Genomic DNA, 18,138 nt, shown 5'->3' with positions numbered 1-18,138 from the left:
GCGGTGAAAAAGTCATTGGTCTTGTAAAATTGTATCATTAGATTTCCAGCATTGTCTCTGTCACCAAGGCCATGTTTTCTAACACCAATTCTTCTTCCTTCTTTCCAACTTTTACATTTCAAGCACCAGTAATTATCAATGCATCCTGATTTACCGCCTTAATATTTATCCCTTAGCAATATATGCTTGCCTGGTTTTGACCTTTATTTAAATGAGATCAGACTTTTTTTTGTTGCCTTATTTTTTCTCTCAACATTGTGCTTGTGGATTCATTCTTACAGTTGGTGTAGTTCTAATTTGTTCATTTTCTGGCTGTATGGTATTCTACCGTGTGAGTATACCACAGTTCATTGATCTGTTCTACTGTCGATGGGTTCCTTGGTTGTTTTTGGTCTTTGACCAGTATGAGCCTGCCGTGAACATTCTTGAACATATAGCCTGGTTATTACTTAGCAGAATCTTGAGCAGTGTCATAGTTACCTAGTGTTGTTGTAACAAAAACATACACAGATGGTGGCTTTAAAGGACAGACGTTTCATTGCCTCACAGTTTTCGAGGCTAGAAGTCCAAATCAGGGCATTGGTTCTAAGGGAGGGTCCCCCTCATCTCTTTCAGCTTCTTGTTGTTAGGTGCCATTGAGTCAGTTCCAACTCATAGCGACCCCACGTACAACAGATCGAAACACTGCTGGGTCGTGTATGATCCTAACAATTGTTGCTATGTTTGAGCCTGTGGCTGTAGCCACTGGGTCAGTCCATCTCATTGAGGGTCTTCCTTTTTTTCGCTGACCTTCCACTTTACCAAACATGATGTCCTTCTCCGGTGACTGGTCCTACCTGATAACATGTCCAAGGTATTTAAGACTATGGGTCAGCGTACCACAGACCTCAGGGTGACATCTTTGCTTTTTAGCACTTTAAAGAGGTCTTTTGCAGCAGATTTGCTGGCAGTCCTTGGAGTTCCTGGGCTTGTAGATGCATGGTATCTTTTTCTGAGGCGTGTCTGTGTCTATTCTGCTCTTTTCATAAGACAGCACTCAGAAGGGATTAGGTTTAGGACCCACCCTACTCTGGTATGACCTCATTAATGTAACAAAAGAAAACCTCTATTTCTAAGCAGAGTCATAGTTACAGGTATAGGAGTTAGGACTTAAACATACCTTTTTTTTTTTCATTCAATCCGTAACAAGTAGGAAGTAAAAGGGCCTTTCTTGAAAAGTCCTCCTGTGTGTGCAGTAAGCTAGCAGGTCAGCTGGGGGCTGACTGGTCTGGTGCTGCGGTGGACAGCTCAGCTCTGCTCCACCTGGCATCTTACCCGCCAGCAGCTGTGATCAGGGCCCATGGAGGGGAGAGCAAGGGAGGAAGTGAAACGCAAGGATTTTTCCAACCTCTACTTGTGCCAAGTGTGCTCCTGCCCCATTGGCGAAAGCCAATCACATGACCTCACCTCGAGTCAGAGAAGGAGGTGCTCTGAGTGACAGGGCAGGGAGGCCAGGTCCTAGAGCACAAAAGGGGCAGTAAGCCACGGGTTGTAGGTGAGAACTCCCAGGATATCCTGGTTGGAGGGGGAGGGGTAGAGGTAGGTGTGGTTCCCCTGCCTGCCTCTCCTCACCCTTTGTGTCTGGTCCTGGTAGACTGCGTGTGATGTCTACAGGGTTATGTTGCATGCCACTGTCCTTGACTGGTGGCATTAGATGACTTTTCCTTTTTTGTTGGGGTAGGGGTGCTGCTTTCGTTATTTGTGCTCATTAGGTATCTGGGTAAGGACGGTCTCCGCTGAAGTGCCAGTTTCCACGCTCACTTGGAATCCCTGAGATCTGTGTGTTCCTTCAGGAGTCAAGGTGGTCTTTTAAAAACACGAACCAGTTGTTTTTCTTTGCCTAAAACCTCCTGCTGGCTTCTCATTGCCTGTGGATGATCCCCGGACTCTGTGCCATTGGGTTCAAGATGTATGCAGTTTGGTGGAGCCAGTGTCCCTGACCTGGCCCCGACCTCACTTTGAGAAGTCCCTCTGCACTGTGTCCAGGCTGCTGTGCAGTCATGGACAGTCTGCTTGTTCTTCCCTGGGGGCCTCTGAGCACAGAGCTCCCGTTCCTGTATGTTTTTCCAACCCAGCCACCCTGGGGAGGCTGCCCTACCAACGCTGTCCGCTGCCAGGCGCTCTGCATTGCCTCACGTTCTTTGTCCTCTGGATGCAGTCCCTCCCAGAGGGCACTGGATATTTCTGTACTGGCCGGTCTCCTCCTGTTGAACGCTTGCCTCCTGAGGATGGGGATGTTGTCTGTTGGGTTTGCCCCATACACAGTGTGCAGAGAACAGTGTTCGGCACAAACCAGTGCCAGTTGCCATTGAGTTGACTCTGACTCATGGTGGCCCCATGTGTGCCACAGTAGAACTGTGGCCTATGGGGTTTTCAATGGCTGAGTTTCTAGAAGTGGATAGCCAGACCTTTCTTCCAAGGTGCCTCTGGGTGGACTTGAACTGTTAACTTTTCGGTTAGCAGCTGAGCACGTTAACCGTTTGCACCATGCACCACCCAAGGACTTCTTTTGGCGCATAGCAGGTATTTAATATTTTTTTTAGTTGTATGAATGAATGATTCAATCAGTTGGTACCCATTTTAGTAGTCTATAGTTGGCTAATTATTAATAACTTCTGTATATATGTAAATCTGAGATGGATTTTTTTTTCTGTTCTCTACCCATTTTTGACAATGTAGTTCCACATAATATGGTCTTATATGCAATATAAACACAAAGCAGAGGAAAGGATTCAAATGAAAACACATTTTCTTGGTGTGGTTCCTGCTGTTTTCATATTGCTCAGACTGGAGGTCTGAGTGTAGAGATGTTTCAAGAGTATCATTGTGGAATTTTATACATCCCCATAAAAATCAATTTATTATGTATTTTTACTGTCTTTGTATTCTTGTTCCTATCCCACTGGCAGATCCCCTGTTATCCCCATAGTTGTATTTTCATTATCCAAAGAGTAATAGGCTGAATTTAGGTTCATTCAGCTTGATTAATGGGCAGTGAAGAAACCTTGAAAATTCAAGGGTCATTTTGCAAAGATCACATAATTTAATATACAGTATAAAAAAAAAAAAAGAATTTTTCTTTTAATAGCCTGGAGGACTGTCCTTGCTCATTTGTTAAGAGTGCCTGTATATTTTTTTGTGAAGATGAAACGCTTTAATATCCGGTGATCTCTTTGGGGCAGGTTCCATTTTTATTGGTTTATGACTTACTGCTGTAAATATGCTCTCTCTCCCCGCCTCCCTCCTGCCCCAGGCCTCCAGTCTCAGTACAGGGGGACGGATACCTTGAACTTGACAAGCTCTGCCTCCAGCAGCCTCTTCATTATTGTCCTTCGACCCAGCAGGGGCGTGGGCTCTGAGACTCTGGAGCCTGAGACCCAACCCGCTGAAGGGGCTGGAGTCCACGTTCACTAGCTTGCTATATCTGAGAATTGTCAGCTCAGCCCTGGAATCCTAGAATGAGAATTGGGCGATCCAAGGGTCTAGGGGGTGGGTGGAGAAACTAATCGCACTGAGAAGACCAGGTTTATGTCAGAGGCCCCAAAACTCCTAGAAAATACACTGAGGCTGCTATTGATGATGGGATGATTTCTCTGTTGTTCCCTTGGTGGGGCTCATTTGACCCAGCACCCCCTCTGCTCTGGAAAATACCTGTAATGTCTCTTATAGTCTCTTCTCTCTGAGGACTCTGCTGGGACACCCCTCTGCCCTGCCAGGGGCTTATTCTGGCCCATGTATGCCTTTTCAGGGGAGTGGCCCTGGGGACGGCAGCACCCTGGAGATCCGGGAGCGGCGCCTGTGTGTGGGCGTGCACAATGGGCTGACCTTCGTGCAGAGGCCTCAGGTGGTCGTGCTGGTGCCCGAGACGGAGGTGGCCCTGACGCGCTCTGCCAGCTTCAGCAGAAAAGTCAGCTCCTCCTCCAAGAGCAGGTATTTAAATGGGGCTTGAGCACTAACCTTAGGGAGCCCCGAGGTTGCAGGATGCAAGGAGGGTTCAAGATGCAGTTAGTGATTCGTGCGTGGAGGTGTGGACTGACCATGTGGGATTTTCCCTGTGGTTTTGTTTGTCCTCCTACTCAGTTCACAGTTAGGAACAATCTCAGCGTTGTAAGGTTGCAAAGAAAGCCCAATCTGTGCTGTGAGAGTTTTGCATGTAGCATCATGGAAGCTTATAGCATGTGGCCGCTGAGAGTCTGTGGAGGTCCATGCGTGGCCTTTTCCACATGCATCCCTGTGACTGGTTCCTCATGTGATGGAGAGCCAGAGTGGCATCCATCCTGCATAATTCAGTACTCCCAGATTATGTGTTACAGACAGCCCCGAGGGGGCCCGGCTCTCCCCTCTTCTCTCCTGGTGCTGGTCAAGGAAGCCCTAACAGTGAGGGCCTGCTTCCCTGGTGCCCTCCTTGGAGGCTTGGCCTTCTCTCTCCATCTGCCCACACACAAGCTCTGGCAATTTACAAAAAGTGTTGATCGTGATGCTTAAGAAAGCACTGGTTTAGGAAACAACCCAGAAGTGCTCGGCAGCATTGCACTAGCGGACAGGCTCTGCTGGCTACTGCCTGGTGTCCTAGTACCCTGGGGTGTTCCCCTTTGCGCTGGGGTGGGCGCAGGGCACAGTGGGGCCGCTGCTCTAATGCATTCCTATTTTATGTTTCTGATCCAGCTCTGGAAACCAAGCTCTGGTTTTGAGAAGTCGCCTTCGCCTCCCCGAGATGGTCAGCCATCCGGCATTTGCAATTGTCTTCCAGCTGGAGTATGTGTTCAATGCCCCTGCAGGACTGGATGGCAATGTAAGAAAAGCCTTTTTGTATTCAGGTTTTGTCTGGCGATGGGCCCCAGGCACCCAGGGTATGCATAGCCAGCGTGAACATTTCTTCCCATTAAAAGCACGGTAATTGTTATTAGCAATATGGATAGCAAGTATGGAATATGATTTTAGAAAATGCTTCTTCCTGATGATAACTTTGTTATAATCATTTCCCATTTTTATGGTAATAGTGGATTCTGCGGGCTGATAGTAATAAATAGCCCAATAGACCTCATGTACCATAATAGCATTAATTCATAATCATCTAATCTAATCTGTACATATTTTGAAAAATGAGACCATTTTAATGTATTTTTCATATGGTATTAAGTGTAGCGAAGCTTGAATATGCACAAGTGGTAATATTTTCTTACAGTGAACTTTACGTGTGTCTGTGTCATAACTAGGGCACCTTGGTGGTTAAGCGCTTGGCAGCTAACCAAAAGGATGCTGGTTTGAACCCACCAGTGGCTCCACTGGAGAAATACCTGGTGCTCTGCTTCTGTAAAGATTATAGCCTAGAAAACCCTATGGGGCGGTTCTTCTCTGACACATGGAGCTGCAATGAGTCAAAATCAATTCGACGGCACGTGACAACAACAACAACACGTCATAACAAAGAATTTATAGTATTCGACAGGGAGGAATATAATTTTTAGACAATTCTGTGTCATCAAAGGGGTCTCTGGGTGGAGTAAACAGTTAAGGGTTCAGCTCCTAATTGAAAGGTTGGTGTTTTGAACTCACCCAGAGGCACCTTGGAAGAAAGGCCTGGTGATCTACTTCTGAAGAAGCCATTGAAAACCCTGTGGAGTACAGTTCTCTCTGACATGTGGGGTTGCCATGAGTTGGAGTCGACTTGGTGACGGTTGGTTTGGTTTTAGGTATGCCATCAATATAGATTCTTTGGAAAATCCCACATTCTGCTACTCCTGAGTTCCAGTTTTATGTTTGAAAAGGTTTTGAAAAGCTTTAACAAGTTAAAAAAAAAAAAGCCACTACGGGGTCTGGTCTGACATTGTGATGTGTTTCAGGAAGGAAAACAGGAGATTATAGCACATACGCTGTTGTATGTTCTGGTCTAGCCGACAGGCGTGAACTAAGCTCTCCAATGACCACACCTCAAGTCTGTGTAATTTAGAGTCCTACTAGGTGAGAAAATTTAGAGGCAGATATTGTTAGTAGAAGGTCCCTGGGTGGCGCACACGGTTTGCTCTTGGGTGCTAACTGAAAGGTTGGCAGTTTGAGCTCACACAGTGGCACCATGGAAGAAAGGCCTGGTAATCTGCTCCTGTAAAGACTGCAGCCTTGAAGGCCCTGTGTGGCTCATTTCTACTCGTAACACATGGGGTCGCCATGAGTTGGAATGGACTCAATGGCAATGGGTTTGGTTTTTTTTCTTTATTCTTCCTAGAGCCTAACTCATGGCCGCTTTCACTTTAATGAAGGAATTGCTCCCTATTTTGCTTTTCTCTATTTATTACCAGGAATTTCAGTGAAAAAACAACTACTTGGGGATGTGCTTGGACGACCCAGGGAGCTCAGGCACTCAGGTTGGGCATGGGACTTCCCCGAGAAGGGTGGGGCTCCTAGGGTGGGACATAATCCTGAGGGGGGAGTGGGCCTGCATGGCACCATGTAGGGGCAGCTCCCGTTGCTGCCTCCAGTGTCAGGAGGCAGTGGAGGAGCCTGCGGAGGAGCAGTCAGGGCCTGCTGCCCCATGGAGGTGGAGGCTCAGGATCTCTCCAGAACCCTCATTTACATTTAAATAACACCCCCTCCACCCACCCACTGCCGTTGAGCCGATTCCCCCTCAAGAACATTAATTACAATTTACTTGCAATTATGAAGTCTATATTCTGAAACTGATAAGTTTTATTATCATTTTTTAACTCTTTATCTCAGTGCTAACCAGCGGCAGTTGGTTTAGCTACACGCTGTTGCTCAGCTTGCCTTTGGAAGGTGGCTGTGCAATAGTTCATAAATTCCTTTTGATGTGGCTGTTTATCTTAACATGGAATATTGGATTCTGTTTACTGTCATCAAGTGTACTTTTTTCAATGTCGTCTGGAGAGGAAATGTCCCTGTGTGTGAAATGATCTTCCGTACAAATTACTTGCTGTGTGGAACAGTGAGACGTGTTAAGCATTCAGTTGGGGAAGCCAGAATCAAAGCCTCTGCAATGTGAAGGGCCTTAGATGTTGAAGAAGGAAGCGCCGATGACTGGGCCTGTGTGGGCGTTTGTTCATCCCCTGAGGAGTCTGCGTGAAGGGGTAGCCTGACAGGCAGGGCTTCCCTGGAAGTCGGGGCTTCCCTGGAAGTCAGGGCTCGGCCTTGGAAGGTTGGGCCTCACTTTAGCATGTTCCTGGTCCCCTTAACAGTCCATTAACCGGTACCAGAACCAGTTGCTGCCAAGTCAACTCTGACTCACGGTGACCCCAAGTGTGTTAGAGTAGAACTGTGCTTCAGAGGGTTTTTTTTCTTTTTCTTTTTTGTTGTACTTTAGGTGAAAGTCTACAGAACGGTACACATACTGTTTTATGACATCAGTTAACAACACATCAACACTCTCCCTTCTCAACCCTGGGCTCCCTACCACCAGCTTTCCTGTACCCCCCTGCCCTGCAGTCCCTGCCCCTAGGTTGGTGTGTCCCTTCAGTCTTGCTGTGTTTTATGGGCCCGTCTAATCCTTGGCTGAATGGTGAAGCTTAGGGGCGACTTCACCATTGAGCTAAAAGAGTGTCCAGGGGCCACACCCTCAGGGCCTCTCCAGTCCCTGTCAGGCCAGCAAGCCTGGTCTTGTGAGTCAGAACCTTGTTGTACATTTTTCTCCATCTCTGTCCAGGACCCTCTACTATGATCCCTGTCAGAGCAGTCAGTGGTAGCAGCTGGGCACCGTCCTCATAGGGTTTTTAATGGTTGATTTTTCAGAAGTAGATCGTCAGGACTTTCTTTTGAGGTGCCCCTGGATGGACTTGAACTGCCCACTTTTTGGTTCACAGCTGAGTGCGTTAACTGTTTGCCCTCCCAGGAACTCCTAGCAGGCCATTTGGGGCCATCATTCTTGAATTGGGGTGAGGCCTTTTCAAACCTATTCATATAGTCAGGCTGCAGATTTCTTTCTGCCTTTTCTTTCCTTTTTTAAAACCTTACACGATAGAAAGTTTCAAACACGTACAGAAGTAGACCGGATTGTATAATGAACCGCCATGCAGCTTCAGCCATTACTGACTTCACCTGCGTCCTCACCCACAACCCACTGTAAGGCAAATTTCAGATGTCATCTCATCTGTAAACATTTCAGCATGTGTATTTCTTGCTTTTTTTGAAATACCTTTTTATCATGGACAATTTCAAACACGTTCACAAGTTAGAAAGACGCGTATAATGAACTCTGTGTACCTGTCACTCAACTTTACAAGTGATCAGCTCGTGGCCACGCCCAATCATCCCTTTCCCTCTCCGCTTTCTCCGCCCTTCCCAGGTTAGTTTAGAGCAAATCCCAGACATCGTGGCATTTCGTCTATTGATATTTCCAATGTGTACCTCTAAAAGACTGGGGCTTAAAAACATGACTTTAATACCATTATTGTTGTCGTGTGCTGCTGACTTGGTTCTGACTCATAGCGACCCCATGTACAGAGTAGAACTGCCCCACAGGGTTTTCTAGGCTGTAATCTTTACGGGAGCAGATTTCCAGGTCTTCTTCCTGCTGTGCTCCTGGCTAGGTTCAAACTGCTGACCTTTTGATTAGCAGCCGAGCACTTACCTGTTGCACCACCAGGGCTACTTTAGTACAATTGTCCCCGCTAAAAAAAAATAAATTTCCCAGTATCAGCAAATACCCAGTCAGCCTGGGTGTGCAGTTCTTAAGTATTTTACTTAATCAGAAATGGACACACCAAACAGTGTGCTTTCCTCTGGGAATGATTGCTGAGTGACTTCGCCATGTTTCCGCTGGGCTGCCTGTGCAGTGTCTCTTAGCTAAAGGAGAGTGTCCTGAGTTCACCTTGTATGATTTATTCTCAGGGTGGCCTTACTGCACTTAGCATGTCGTGTGTTGCTTTATTCCTAATGCCTAAAGAACCAAAATGGGCCAGGCTTCTGGCAATGATTTCCTTGGCTTCATGCTTCAGACCAGGAGTGAAAAGTCTCGGTCTCCTACGACCATTTATAGAATTAGACATTGTTAAATGGTGTGTCCAGCTTGGTGAGAGACCATCTGGGCTAATGAGAACATTGGCTGAACGTTGTCCCCAGTTTATGGCAGACATCCGAGTCTGAGTGGATGTTTTGACATTGAAGATTTTGTAGTCTTTAAAGACAAGCTAGAAAAAAAGTTTTGAGAAGACACTTCCATTTTTTAAAATATGTCGTTGAATTTTTGCATCTTGTAGATAGCTAAAACAACCAAAACTTTTTGGTTGTAGTTTGTTTTTTGAGTAGCTGAGAAGAGCCAAAGGAAATAGCTCCTTTTCCGCAATTTCGAGGATGTGGGGACAGCACAGCCATGTTAGGTCACCATGGGCATGCTGTAAGCTGTGCAAATATGGGTGCTATTGTGTTTGATGGTTGAACAGATGCACGAATAGCAAATTTGCCAAACATAAAAGAATGGGATGGATGAAGGCAAGGCTGCAGAAATACCTGGACCCAGTGTCTTTGGCTGCATTTTTATGTTAGAATAAGTACAAATCTCCCAGAGGTTTGCAGGGCTAAAAACATTTGTTTTTTTGTGGGTCACGTTGACCAGTAACTCCCTTCCCCAAATCTCTGAGCAGTAGTGATCAAACTATATTTATGAGTTTACTAGTGTTCTTCAGACAAAACACATTTGTTTGACAAGAGCTTGAGTGCTTTCTGTGTGCAGGGAACTGCTCTAGTGCCTGGAAAAAATCCCTGCTGCATGTTTCAGATATCCTGTGTTTGTCTAGGATTTACTCCTAAGATTACCTAAAATTAAATTTCCTACAATGTGGAAATATGGATGTCTTGAGGGTTTGCTTGAGATCTTTCAAAGGTGGAAATAACCCTGACTTTCTTCTCTGGGCTAGGGAACATTGACTAATAGAGCGCGGGAAGATGAGCCCCTAGTGTGAAAGGCACTCAAAATACACAGTGGCTGCAACGATCATGAACATGGCACAGGACTGGGCAGCAGTTCATTCAGTTGTACATGGGGTTGCCATGAATCGGAGACTTGATGGCAACTAACAACAACAACTACTGCCTCTGGAGCACAGCGTGGAGTTCGGTTAAGTCATCTGCTAGAGAGTTTTTGACAATGCAGTTACATCTCCGTCTGCTGCAACTTGAGGATTTTGCCATCAGGGCTCCCCGCAGCAGGCAGGGGCCAGCTAGCTGAGCTTTGAGCCATCTGTGTGTGAAATGTTTAAACTTGAGATTGCCAAAGAAGAGAGAACCTTGTGCTAAGTCTTTGGCTTGGGCTGACTGTTGGCCTTCTCCTGTTGACTCATTTTTCGAAGTAAGTTTTTCCTGGTTTCCATCACTCTTGGTTTAGCCCAACCTCACTGGGTTCCAGATCTCATAAATGGTGGGTCTTCATCCTGTTTGGGTGTGGCCCACAGGGTTGTTTTCTGTGACGGCTCTTACTTTGGCACAGTGGGAACAGCGTGCCTTCTCCTTGCCAGGGAAGAGCCCCTTGATACCGCGTCTGTGAGGCTGCTTCTCATGGCTCCTGTCCACTCTGGCTTTTCTGAGAGAACACCTTCCGTAGCTTATGCACCTTCCACCTGCTAACTTTACAATCTTTGGTTAAACATGGAGCTGCTGCTGCTCTTTCTAATTCGTTTTAGAGGCAGGCATTGTAACTCGTGGACTGCCATGGACGGTGAAGGTGCTCTTGTAATTGACCCCTCACTCAGAAGCTTGCTATGGTTTCACTTTGGGGACCAGCTGAAGGTTTCTTGCCTTCCCTTGATTCCGGGATTTCATCCTCCTTCAGGAAATTTTCTGGAGAAATCTTCGTGTTCCAGTGTTAATTTGATAATCGTCCTCTTTATTAGTACATAACTCATGGACGCCTTTGAACTCAAAAGCAAGCTTCCTTTTACTCTCTTGATGCAGCCTTGACCATCTGTGCTTTCCCAATCAGTGGGCTTTGTTGGCAAGCATCTTCTAACATGTAGAATCAGAAACCAGCCTTAGAGTCCCGTACCTGGCAGCAAGTGGAGTCATTCTGAGAGCAAGCAACGAAGAACTTGAATACCTGCTAAATTGCTCCACTTCTTCGCCTGTACAAATGCATCTCTTACCAGGTGGATTAGTCAAGACTCTGTTGGCTCCCATACCTGGGAAGCCAAGAGGGGATCTGGCTCCTTCAGCAATGGCGTTTTTCATTCTTGAAGTAAAATTTACATATTGTGATGTATACAGATCTTAAATATCCCTTCAGCGAGTCTTGAGAAATGGCTACACTGTGTAGCCACCACCACACTCAAGATGTAGAACATCTCCATTATCTTAAAGGTTCTCCCTAGCTCCCTCTGGTCAATTCCCACCTCTTATTGATAATTGCTGCTTTGATTTCTTTCACCACCCTGTTAGTTTCCTGTGGCTGCTGTGACAAATTTCCACACACTTGGTGGCTTAAAACAACACAGTCATGTCTCCCAACTTGCAAGATTCTCTCTGCTGCTGCTTCCAGCCCTTATTAAGTCGATGTCTGCTGTGCAAAGAGGGTCAAAGGGTTATAAACTCTCTGGAGAGCGTGAAAGTTGAGGTTGTGTAACTTTCTTTAAAACCTTCCCCAGTTTTTCTGCATTGCTCATGTGTATGTTTAAAAGTAATTACTCCGTGGGATGAAATGAAAATATTGCCCATCAAATGGTTACTGGGCTTTTAAGTGACACTGAATATACTGCTTGGTACAGGGGTGCAATAAATCACCTTAATTATATGTTGTTAGGTTTCCTTTTCCACCATGAATGTCTATGAAGGAAATTAACCTACAGCAGCTGCCAGGACCACAGTATGTCTAATTTGGAGCATATAATTGCTCCATCTTATGCAATGAATAACTTCAGGGTGATGTCTGTTTCTTGGGTCTCCCTGGAACATTTGGAATTTCTTTACCCAGTGGCGTTGCCCTGGCCCCCGGACTCCTTGATTTCCTCAGTGAGGAGGGAGAGGTGAAGACCCCTGGCCCTGGATATCTCTGTCTCTCCTCCTTCTTCACCTGGGTGGGTTTCCATTCCTCAGGCCTTGCAACGTGTTCACCTCAACAGCCAAGAATCCGATGACCTCAGTGAGAATGCTGGAAAACCTGGTATTGGAAGAGAACCTCAGATGTGGCCCCTCTTCTGAACTCTGAGTTGTCAGTGCCTGTGGCTGTGCAGGTGTGGACATCTGGCTCTGCCTCTAGAACGGACCCGTGGTCCGTGTGTCTGCGTGGGGCCCCTGGTCTTTGTGTCAGGATGGGACCCTGGTCCCTGTGTCGGCATGGGAACCTGGTCTGTATGTCTGGGCCTGGCCTTGTTCTTGCTCAGCCAGGCTCTGCTCACACGTGTTTGCTATTTCACAGTAGTTACGAGGATTCGGTGAGATTACAGTGCCTGGGATGTTGATGAGATAAGGTATTATGAAGTAGCTGAAGTCACTAATAAAAAAACAAACTAGATGCTGTCGAGTTGATTCTGACTCCTGGCGACCCTATGTGTGTGAGAGTAGAACTGTGCTCCATAGGGTTTCCAATGGCTGATTTTTCAGAAGTAGATTCCCAAGCCTTTCTTCTGAGGCACCTCTGGGTGTGTTCAAACCAACAACGTTTTGGTTAGTAGCTGGTCACTTAGCTGTTTGTGCCACCCGCAGACTCCTGAAGTCACTAATGGGAGGAGCCTTATGCTGTCCAATTAAGTGATTACTCTTGGGCCGTCTGCATACTTTGATATATCTGACCTCCCTGGAGCAGGTGGGCTTCAGGGAGGTTCTCAGCTGCAGGTACCACCAGAGGCTGCTGGTCAGAGAATACAGGCAGTGGAGGTGCTGCCCTTCCCTGAAGACCCTGCTGAAGTCTATGGGAAGGAGTGATCAATAACTCACTAACCATCTCTTTTGTTCGAGCTGTTCAAAACAAACGTGAGGGAAATGGATATTTATGTAACTGACAGATACTCCACACAGAAGAGATTCATCCTGATTGAGAACTGAAAAACCAAAAACAACTCTGGATTTGGAAGATTAAGTATTGGAATCACTTAATTTGAAAAACTAAACCCAAAGGAATTGCATTAGTAGCATGAAAATTTGGATACGCATTTTATTTTTGATCCTCTCATAACCTTCTGTATTTTACAGAAGACTGTCTTACAAAAATAGTCTAAACGTGATTGAATACTAATAGGTTTTTTTTTTTCCTTTTAGTGGCCAGTTTCCCTAATGTATTTATACTAATTTGACTTTTAAAGAGAAATAGATTTATAATCAACTTTTCATTGATACACTGTAATTTGCTCAGAACCGTTTTGTAACCTGTCACCCAGCTAACTGGAGGGGGAAGAGGCAGATGTTGTTTTGTATTTGACAAATGATGAAAGTGTGGCACAGAGTCATGTGCTTGGGTTTCTTACTTTTCTAAGAAGTACTTGTACCTCCAGGACAGAGGGTTGTGGGTATTTTCTTCATCAAGTTGGCAGAGACCCAAGTTGTCCCCAACCCGCCCCTGTAAAGGGGCACGCATGTGGCATTAGCCTAGCCGAGGAGCTAAAATTTAGTTCTGGTGAAGGATCAGACAGGGCCCTGCTGAAGTGGGTGGTTTGGGGTCTAATAACACCAGCTATGATCGAAATTCTGGAAAGAGACATTAACTGAAAACTAGATGCTGATTCTGGACTTTCCCTACGTGGCTATGAAGGCTGTAACAGGGTGGGACAGAAGCAGCAAGACAGAGTCTGGAAGCCAGCTCTCCATTTCTGTTCTTGGACTTCCTTGCACGTGAACTTGGCAAGCGTTAAGCTCAGTAAATCTCAACCCTCATCAAGCCGTTTGTGTCAAGATTCCAGCAGTCCTTTTGTGTATGGGTGGGGATTTGCCTTGGTCCTGGCAGTGATGATGGCACAGCTTCTCACCCATGTCTAGCCAGATATGCAAGGCCTGCCAGCCCTGGCCACCACTGCTGGAGCCCCACCTTCCTCTTTGGCTCCTGGTGCACCCCAAGTGAGTGGGTGCTCCTGGGCACATCCTTTCGCTGTGTAGGGTGCTGTTCACTTGTCCAACAGGTGTGGCCCCGATGCCTCCTTCAGGGTCGCCCTCCCTCCTTGTGACCACGGAACGCAGCTGGAAAGGGCTCCTCGCCACCTCTGGACAGCCCTGGGCCAGGCTTACAGGGACAGCCTGAGCTCAGCCAGGGCTGTCCAGAGGTGGCGAGGAGCCCCAATCTCCTGTACTCCTCCTTCCCTTTCGCCTACCACCTAGAAGGGCACCGCTGTCTCTCTGCCGCCCATGAAGAAAGCATTAGGAAGTGGAATACTGTGCTCATGCCCTGTTCTCCTCACTCATTTTCACACCTACTGCCTTAGGAGTTCCTGGGTGGCACAAACCATTACATGCTTGACCACTAGCTGAAAGGTTGGCATTTTGAACCCACCCAGAGGTGCCTCGGGAGACAGGCTTGGTGATCTCCTGCTGAAAGATTAGGGCCTTGAAAATCCTACGGAGCATAGTTCGACTCTGTACACATGGTGTCGCTATGAGTTGAAGTTGACTAGACAGCAACAACCATCACCTTTGGTCTAGGAGTCCCTAGGTGGCACAAGTGGGTAAGTGCTCGGCTGCTAACTGAAAGTTTGAAGGTTCGAGTCCATCCAGAGGCACCTTGGAAGATAGGTCTGGCAATCTATTTCTGAAAAATTAAGCCACTGAAAACCTTATGGAGCACACTTCTACTCTGATACCTGGGGGTTGCTGTGAGTCGGAATCCACTTGATGGCACCTTGTCACTTATTACCTCTGGCCTGCTGCTCTCCCTCACAGCGCCACCGAGGCATGGGGTCTTGGTCTGAGGCAGGCTTGGTCGGCTTTGTCTGGCCCATCCCTGGGCAGAAGATTTGGACTGAGCTGCTCAGGATTCATGCAGGATAGCACCCTCTGGGGTGGAAATTGCTCCTCCCCAGCCCCCAGGCTGACTGATATGGTGTTTAAACCCTGGGCCTCAGGTAGAGAATTTGCCTTCCCAGGTGATGCTGTTCTGCTCCATCTTCCCAAGAAGCCTGCCCACCTGTCAGCCAGGCCTGGATCTAAAGCAGCTCATCTCTGAAGTCTCCTTGTACGTGACTATGACAGCAAATCAGAAACCTCGTCACTGAGTTGGGTGGGGATTTCTGTCCCTGACCAAGGCTGAAGTTTAGCTTTATTCTTACTACTCTATAAATAGAAGGATGAAAGTGGTAACTTTAAAATGCTTTGCTGAGCCGAGCTCTGAAACCTTATTTGTCAAAATGTCTCACTTTAAATGTGGCACACTTATCCCGAGGGTTTTCTTAGTGTCCTTGTTCTTTTCATTTGGCCAGTGACAGAGAAGGTGAGAAGAGGCGTGCCGTATGAAATTTGATCGGATTGATTGCACAATTACATACAAAGTCACGTGTATAAAATGCACACTTTAAATGAGAAAATGTATGCTCACAGCCTGAAATTGAATGTCCCTGTGTATCCTTCATTTTCTTATAAAGTTTCCAATCGCAAACAAAGTGCTGCTCCTGGTATTTTCCTAATGGATTAGAGTACAGAGTGATTATAAACCGGCAGAGCGATCCTTTATAGGAGCAAAAATTCATTGCTTTCGAGTTGATTCCAACTCATAGCAACGCTGTAGGAAAGAGTAGAACTGCCCCATAGAGTTTCCAATGCTGTAAATCTTTTTGGAAGCTGACTGCCACATTGTTCTTTTGTGGAACAGCTGGTGAGTTCCAACCACTGATCTTTCGGTTAGCAGCTGAGTGCTTAACCACTGCACCACCAGGGCTCCTACAGAAGCAGGGGAGCCGTTAAAACGCGTTGCTCTCTAAGCCCCAACGGGCATCTTTAAGAGCATTGCAGTCTGAGCCGGAGAAGGAGATGTGTCTGGGTGGGGAGGGGTCCTGGCTAGGAGTGGGGTTTCGGAAGGGGAAGGGGCATCCCTACTTTCTCTGTGATGGGTGTTCTGTTATCCTGCCTTGGTGCCTTGTTTTGTCAGGTGGAACTGATGGTCCCTGTGCTTGTGGCACTGAACAATAAAAACCAAACCCATTGCCGTCAAGGGTATTCCGACTCACAGAGACCCCTGTGTTACAGAGTAGAACTGTACGTCACAGGAGTTTCTTGGCTGTAATCTTTACGGAAGATTGCCAGGCGTTTTTTCTGCAGTGCTGCTGGGGGCTTCACACCTCCGACCTTTAGGTTAGTAGTTGAGAGCAACCGTTTGTGTCACTCATACTGAGCCCTAGGTAAATTTCAAGTCTGAAAGCCCGGTTGAGTACCCTGCCCAGGTGACTTAGTGATGGCTCATGCCCAGGTATGCTCTGTTTCACCTCTAGGCAGTGTCTGCCACCTCGCTGTCCAACTTGGCCTGCATGTACATGGTTCGCTGGGCTGTCTGGAGCCCAGGTCTGGATGCCACCTCTGGCCAGGTGACCCTACCTCTGCAGGGCGGCACCCAGCCTGGCCCCTCGCACTGTCTGGTCTACAAGGTGCCCTCAGCCAGCATGAGCTCCGAGGAGGTAAGCTGTTACATCTTAAGCATGCTGCTTCTCCAGGGAGCTTCTAGAAAACACTTTTCATTACTAGAAGTTGACAATTATGTTTGCATATGTTCCGTGAACAGGATTTTTTTGTGTCATGGATATGCACGAAAATGCTTAAAACGCTGAGGCTGATTGCTAAGTACTAGTCAGATGCAAACTCAACGAGGCCACACCTTCAGTCTCCAGCAGTAACTCATGGGGCCCATGCCCGTCATCTGTGCATACATTGCAAGACCGCTACTATGTGTGTGTTTTTACAAAGGATGCTTGGAGCATTTGGCATGTTAGAAAACGGGCTCTGTGTGACCCTCCGCCAGTGGGCTTTCTTGTAGAACAAGTACTGTGCTGAAGCTGGGTAGTCTGGCTTCCAGGCTGGCTCGTCTTTGTGACTTTGTCCCTCATGCCTACTGGACCTTGGCTTTCCTGACTATGCACAAGGGCTGGACCACAGCAGGGAGTCTCAGGTTTTTTAAAAAACATTTTTTTTTGAGGTTTATTTATTTTTTAAATGTATTTCACTTTTTGTTGTTGTTGAGAAGCAAAGCATATACCAACTCAGCGGTTTCTAATGTACAATCCAGTGACACTGATGACATTCTTCCTATTGTGCAACCATTCTCACCTTCCTTTTCTGAATTGTTGCTCCCCCATTAACATAAACTTACAGGCTCCTAAGTTTGCGGTCTGATTTTCTGAGTTGCCGTTGTCAGTTGGACCCCACAGAGTTTTTAAAAGAGCACAGTGCTCAAAGCAGATACTCTTTATAAAATTTTTTTAAAGTACAAAAAGTTATTTTCTTATTAACAATTTGATATTTTTTAAAAAGTTTTTATTGCACTTTAGATGAAGGTTTACAGAGCAAACTAATTCCTCACTAAACAGTTATTGCCCGTATTGTTTTGTGACACTGGTTAACAACCCCACGACATGTCAACACTCTCCCTTCTCGACCTTGGTTTCCCCATTACCAGCTTTCCTGTCTCCTCCTGGCTTCTCATCCTTGCCCCTGGGCTTGTGTGCCCGTTTAATCTCATTTTGTTTTAGGGGCCTGTCTAATCTTCGGCTGAACGGTGAACTTCAGGAGTGACTTCAGTACTGAGCTAAAAGGGTGTCTGGGGGCCATACTCTTGGGGTTTCTCCAGCCTCTGTCAGATCGGAAAGTCTGGTCTTTTTTAGAAAACATTTTTGAAATGAAACTTTGTCTAAACCCCAGTGTAGGAACACAAGTAAAAGTAGGACAGTGTGTCACTCATAGCAGCTAAAAGGTGGAACAAACCCAGTGTCCATTGATGGATGAATGAATGAACAAACTGTGGTATGTGCAGTGGAATATTATCCAGCATAAAGAGGAATGAAGTTCTGAATCATGCCATGGCATGGATGAACCTTGAAGACATGATGTTGAGTGATATTAGTCACAAAAGGGCCAATATTGTATGATTCCATTTTTAGGAAATATTTAGGATAGGCAAATATGGAGAGACAGAAAGTAGATCAGTGGTTACCAGGTGCTGGAGGAGTGGGAAATGGGGAGTGAAAAAAAAAAGCAAGA

At 46.5% G+C, this 18,138-nt stretch overlaps 1 protein-coding gene across 13 annotated transcripts in view; it reads left to right on the top strand.

Moving 5' to 3' along the window:
- The window catches only part of NPHP4 (nephrocystin 4), a 142,539-nt gene that overhangs the window by 48,654 nt on the left and 75,747 nt on the right, over window positions 1–18,138 (top strand). For all 13 annotated transcript variants that reach the window (XR_010321275.1, XR_010321274.1, XR_010321276.1 and 10 more), the window contains 3 exons: window positions 3,788–3,969; window positions 4,705–4,831; window positions 16,380–16,562. Coding sequence is in view for 8 of the 13 variants with exons in the window: in XM_064281146.1 (XP_064137216.1) it covers window positions 3,788–3,969; window positions 4,705–4,831; window positions 16,380–16,562 (492 nt within the window). In the remaining 5 variants the exon portion in view is untranslated. The remainder of the gene's footprint in view (window positions 1–3,787; window positions 3,970–4,704; window positions 4,832–16,379; window positions 16,563–18,138) is intronic.

This window comes from Loxodonta africana, chromosome 3 (genome assembly GCF_030014295.1).
Source record: "Loxodonta africana isolate mLoxAfr1 chromosome 3, mLoxAfr1.hap2, whole genome shotgun sequence".
NCBI classification, from domain to species: Eukaryota; Metazoa; Chordata; class Mammalia; order Proboscidea; family Elephantidae; genus Loxodonta; species Loxodonta africana.
Note: the sequence above shows the minus strand (reverse complement) of the source record. Positions and strands in the feature narration are given on the sequence as shown.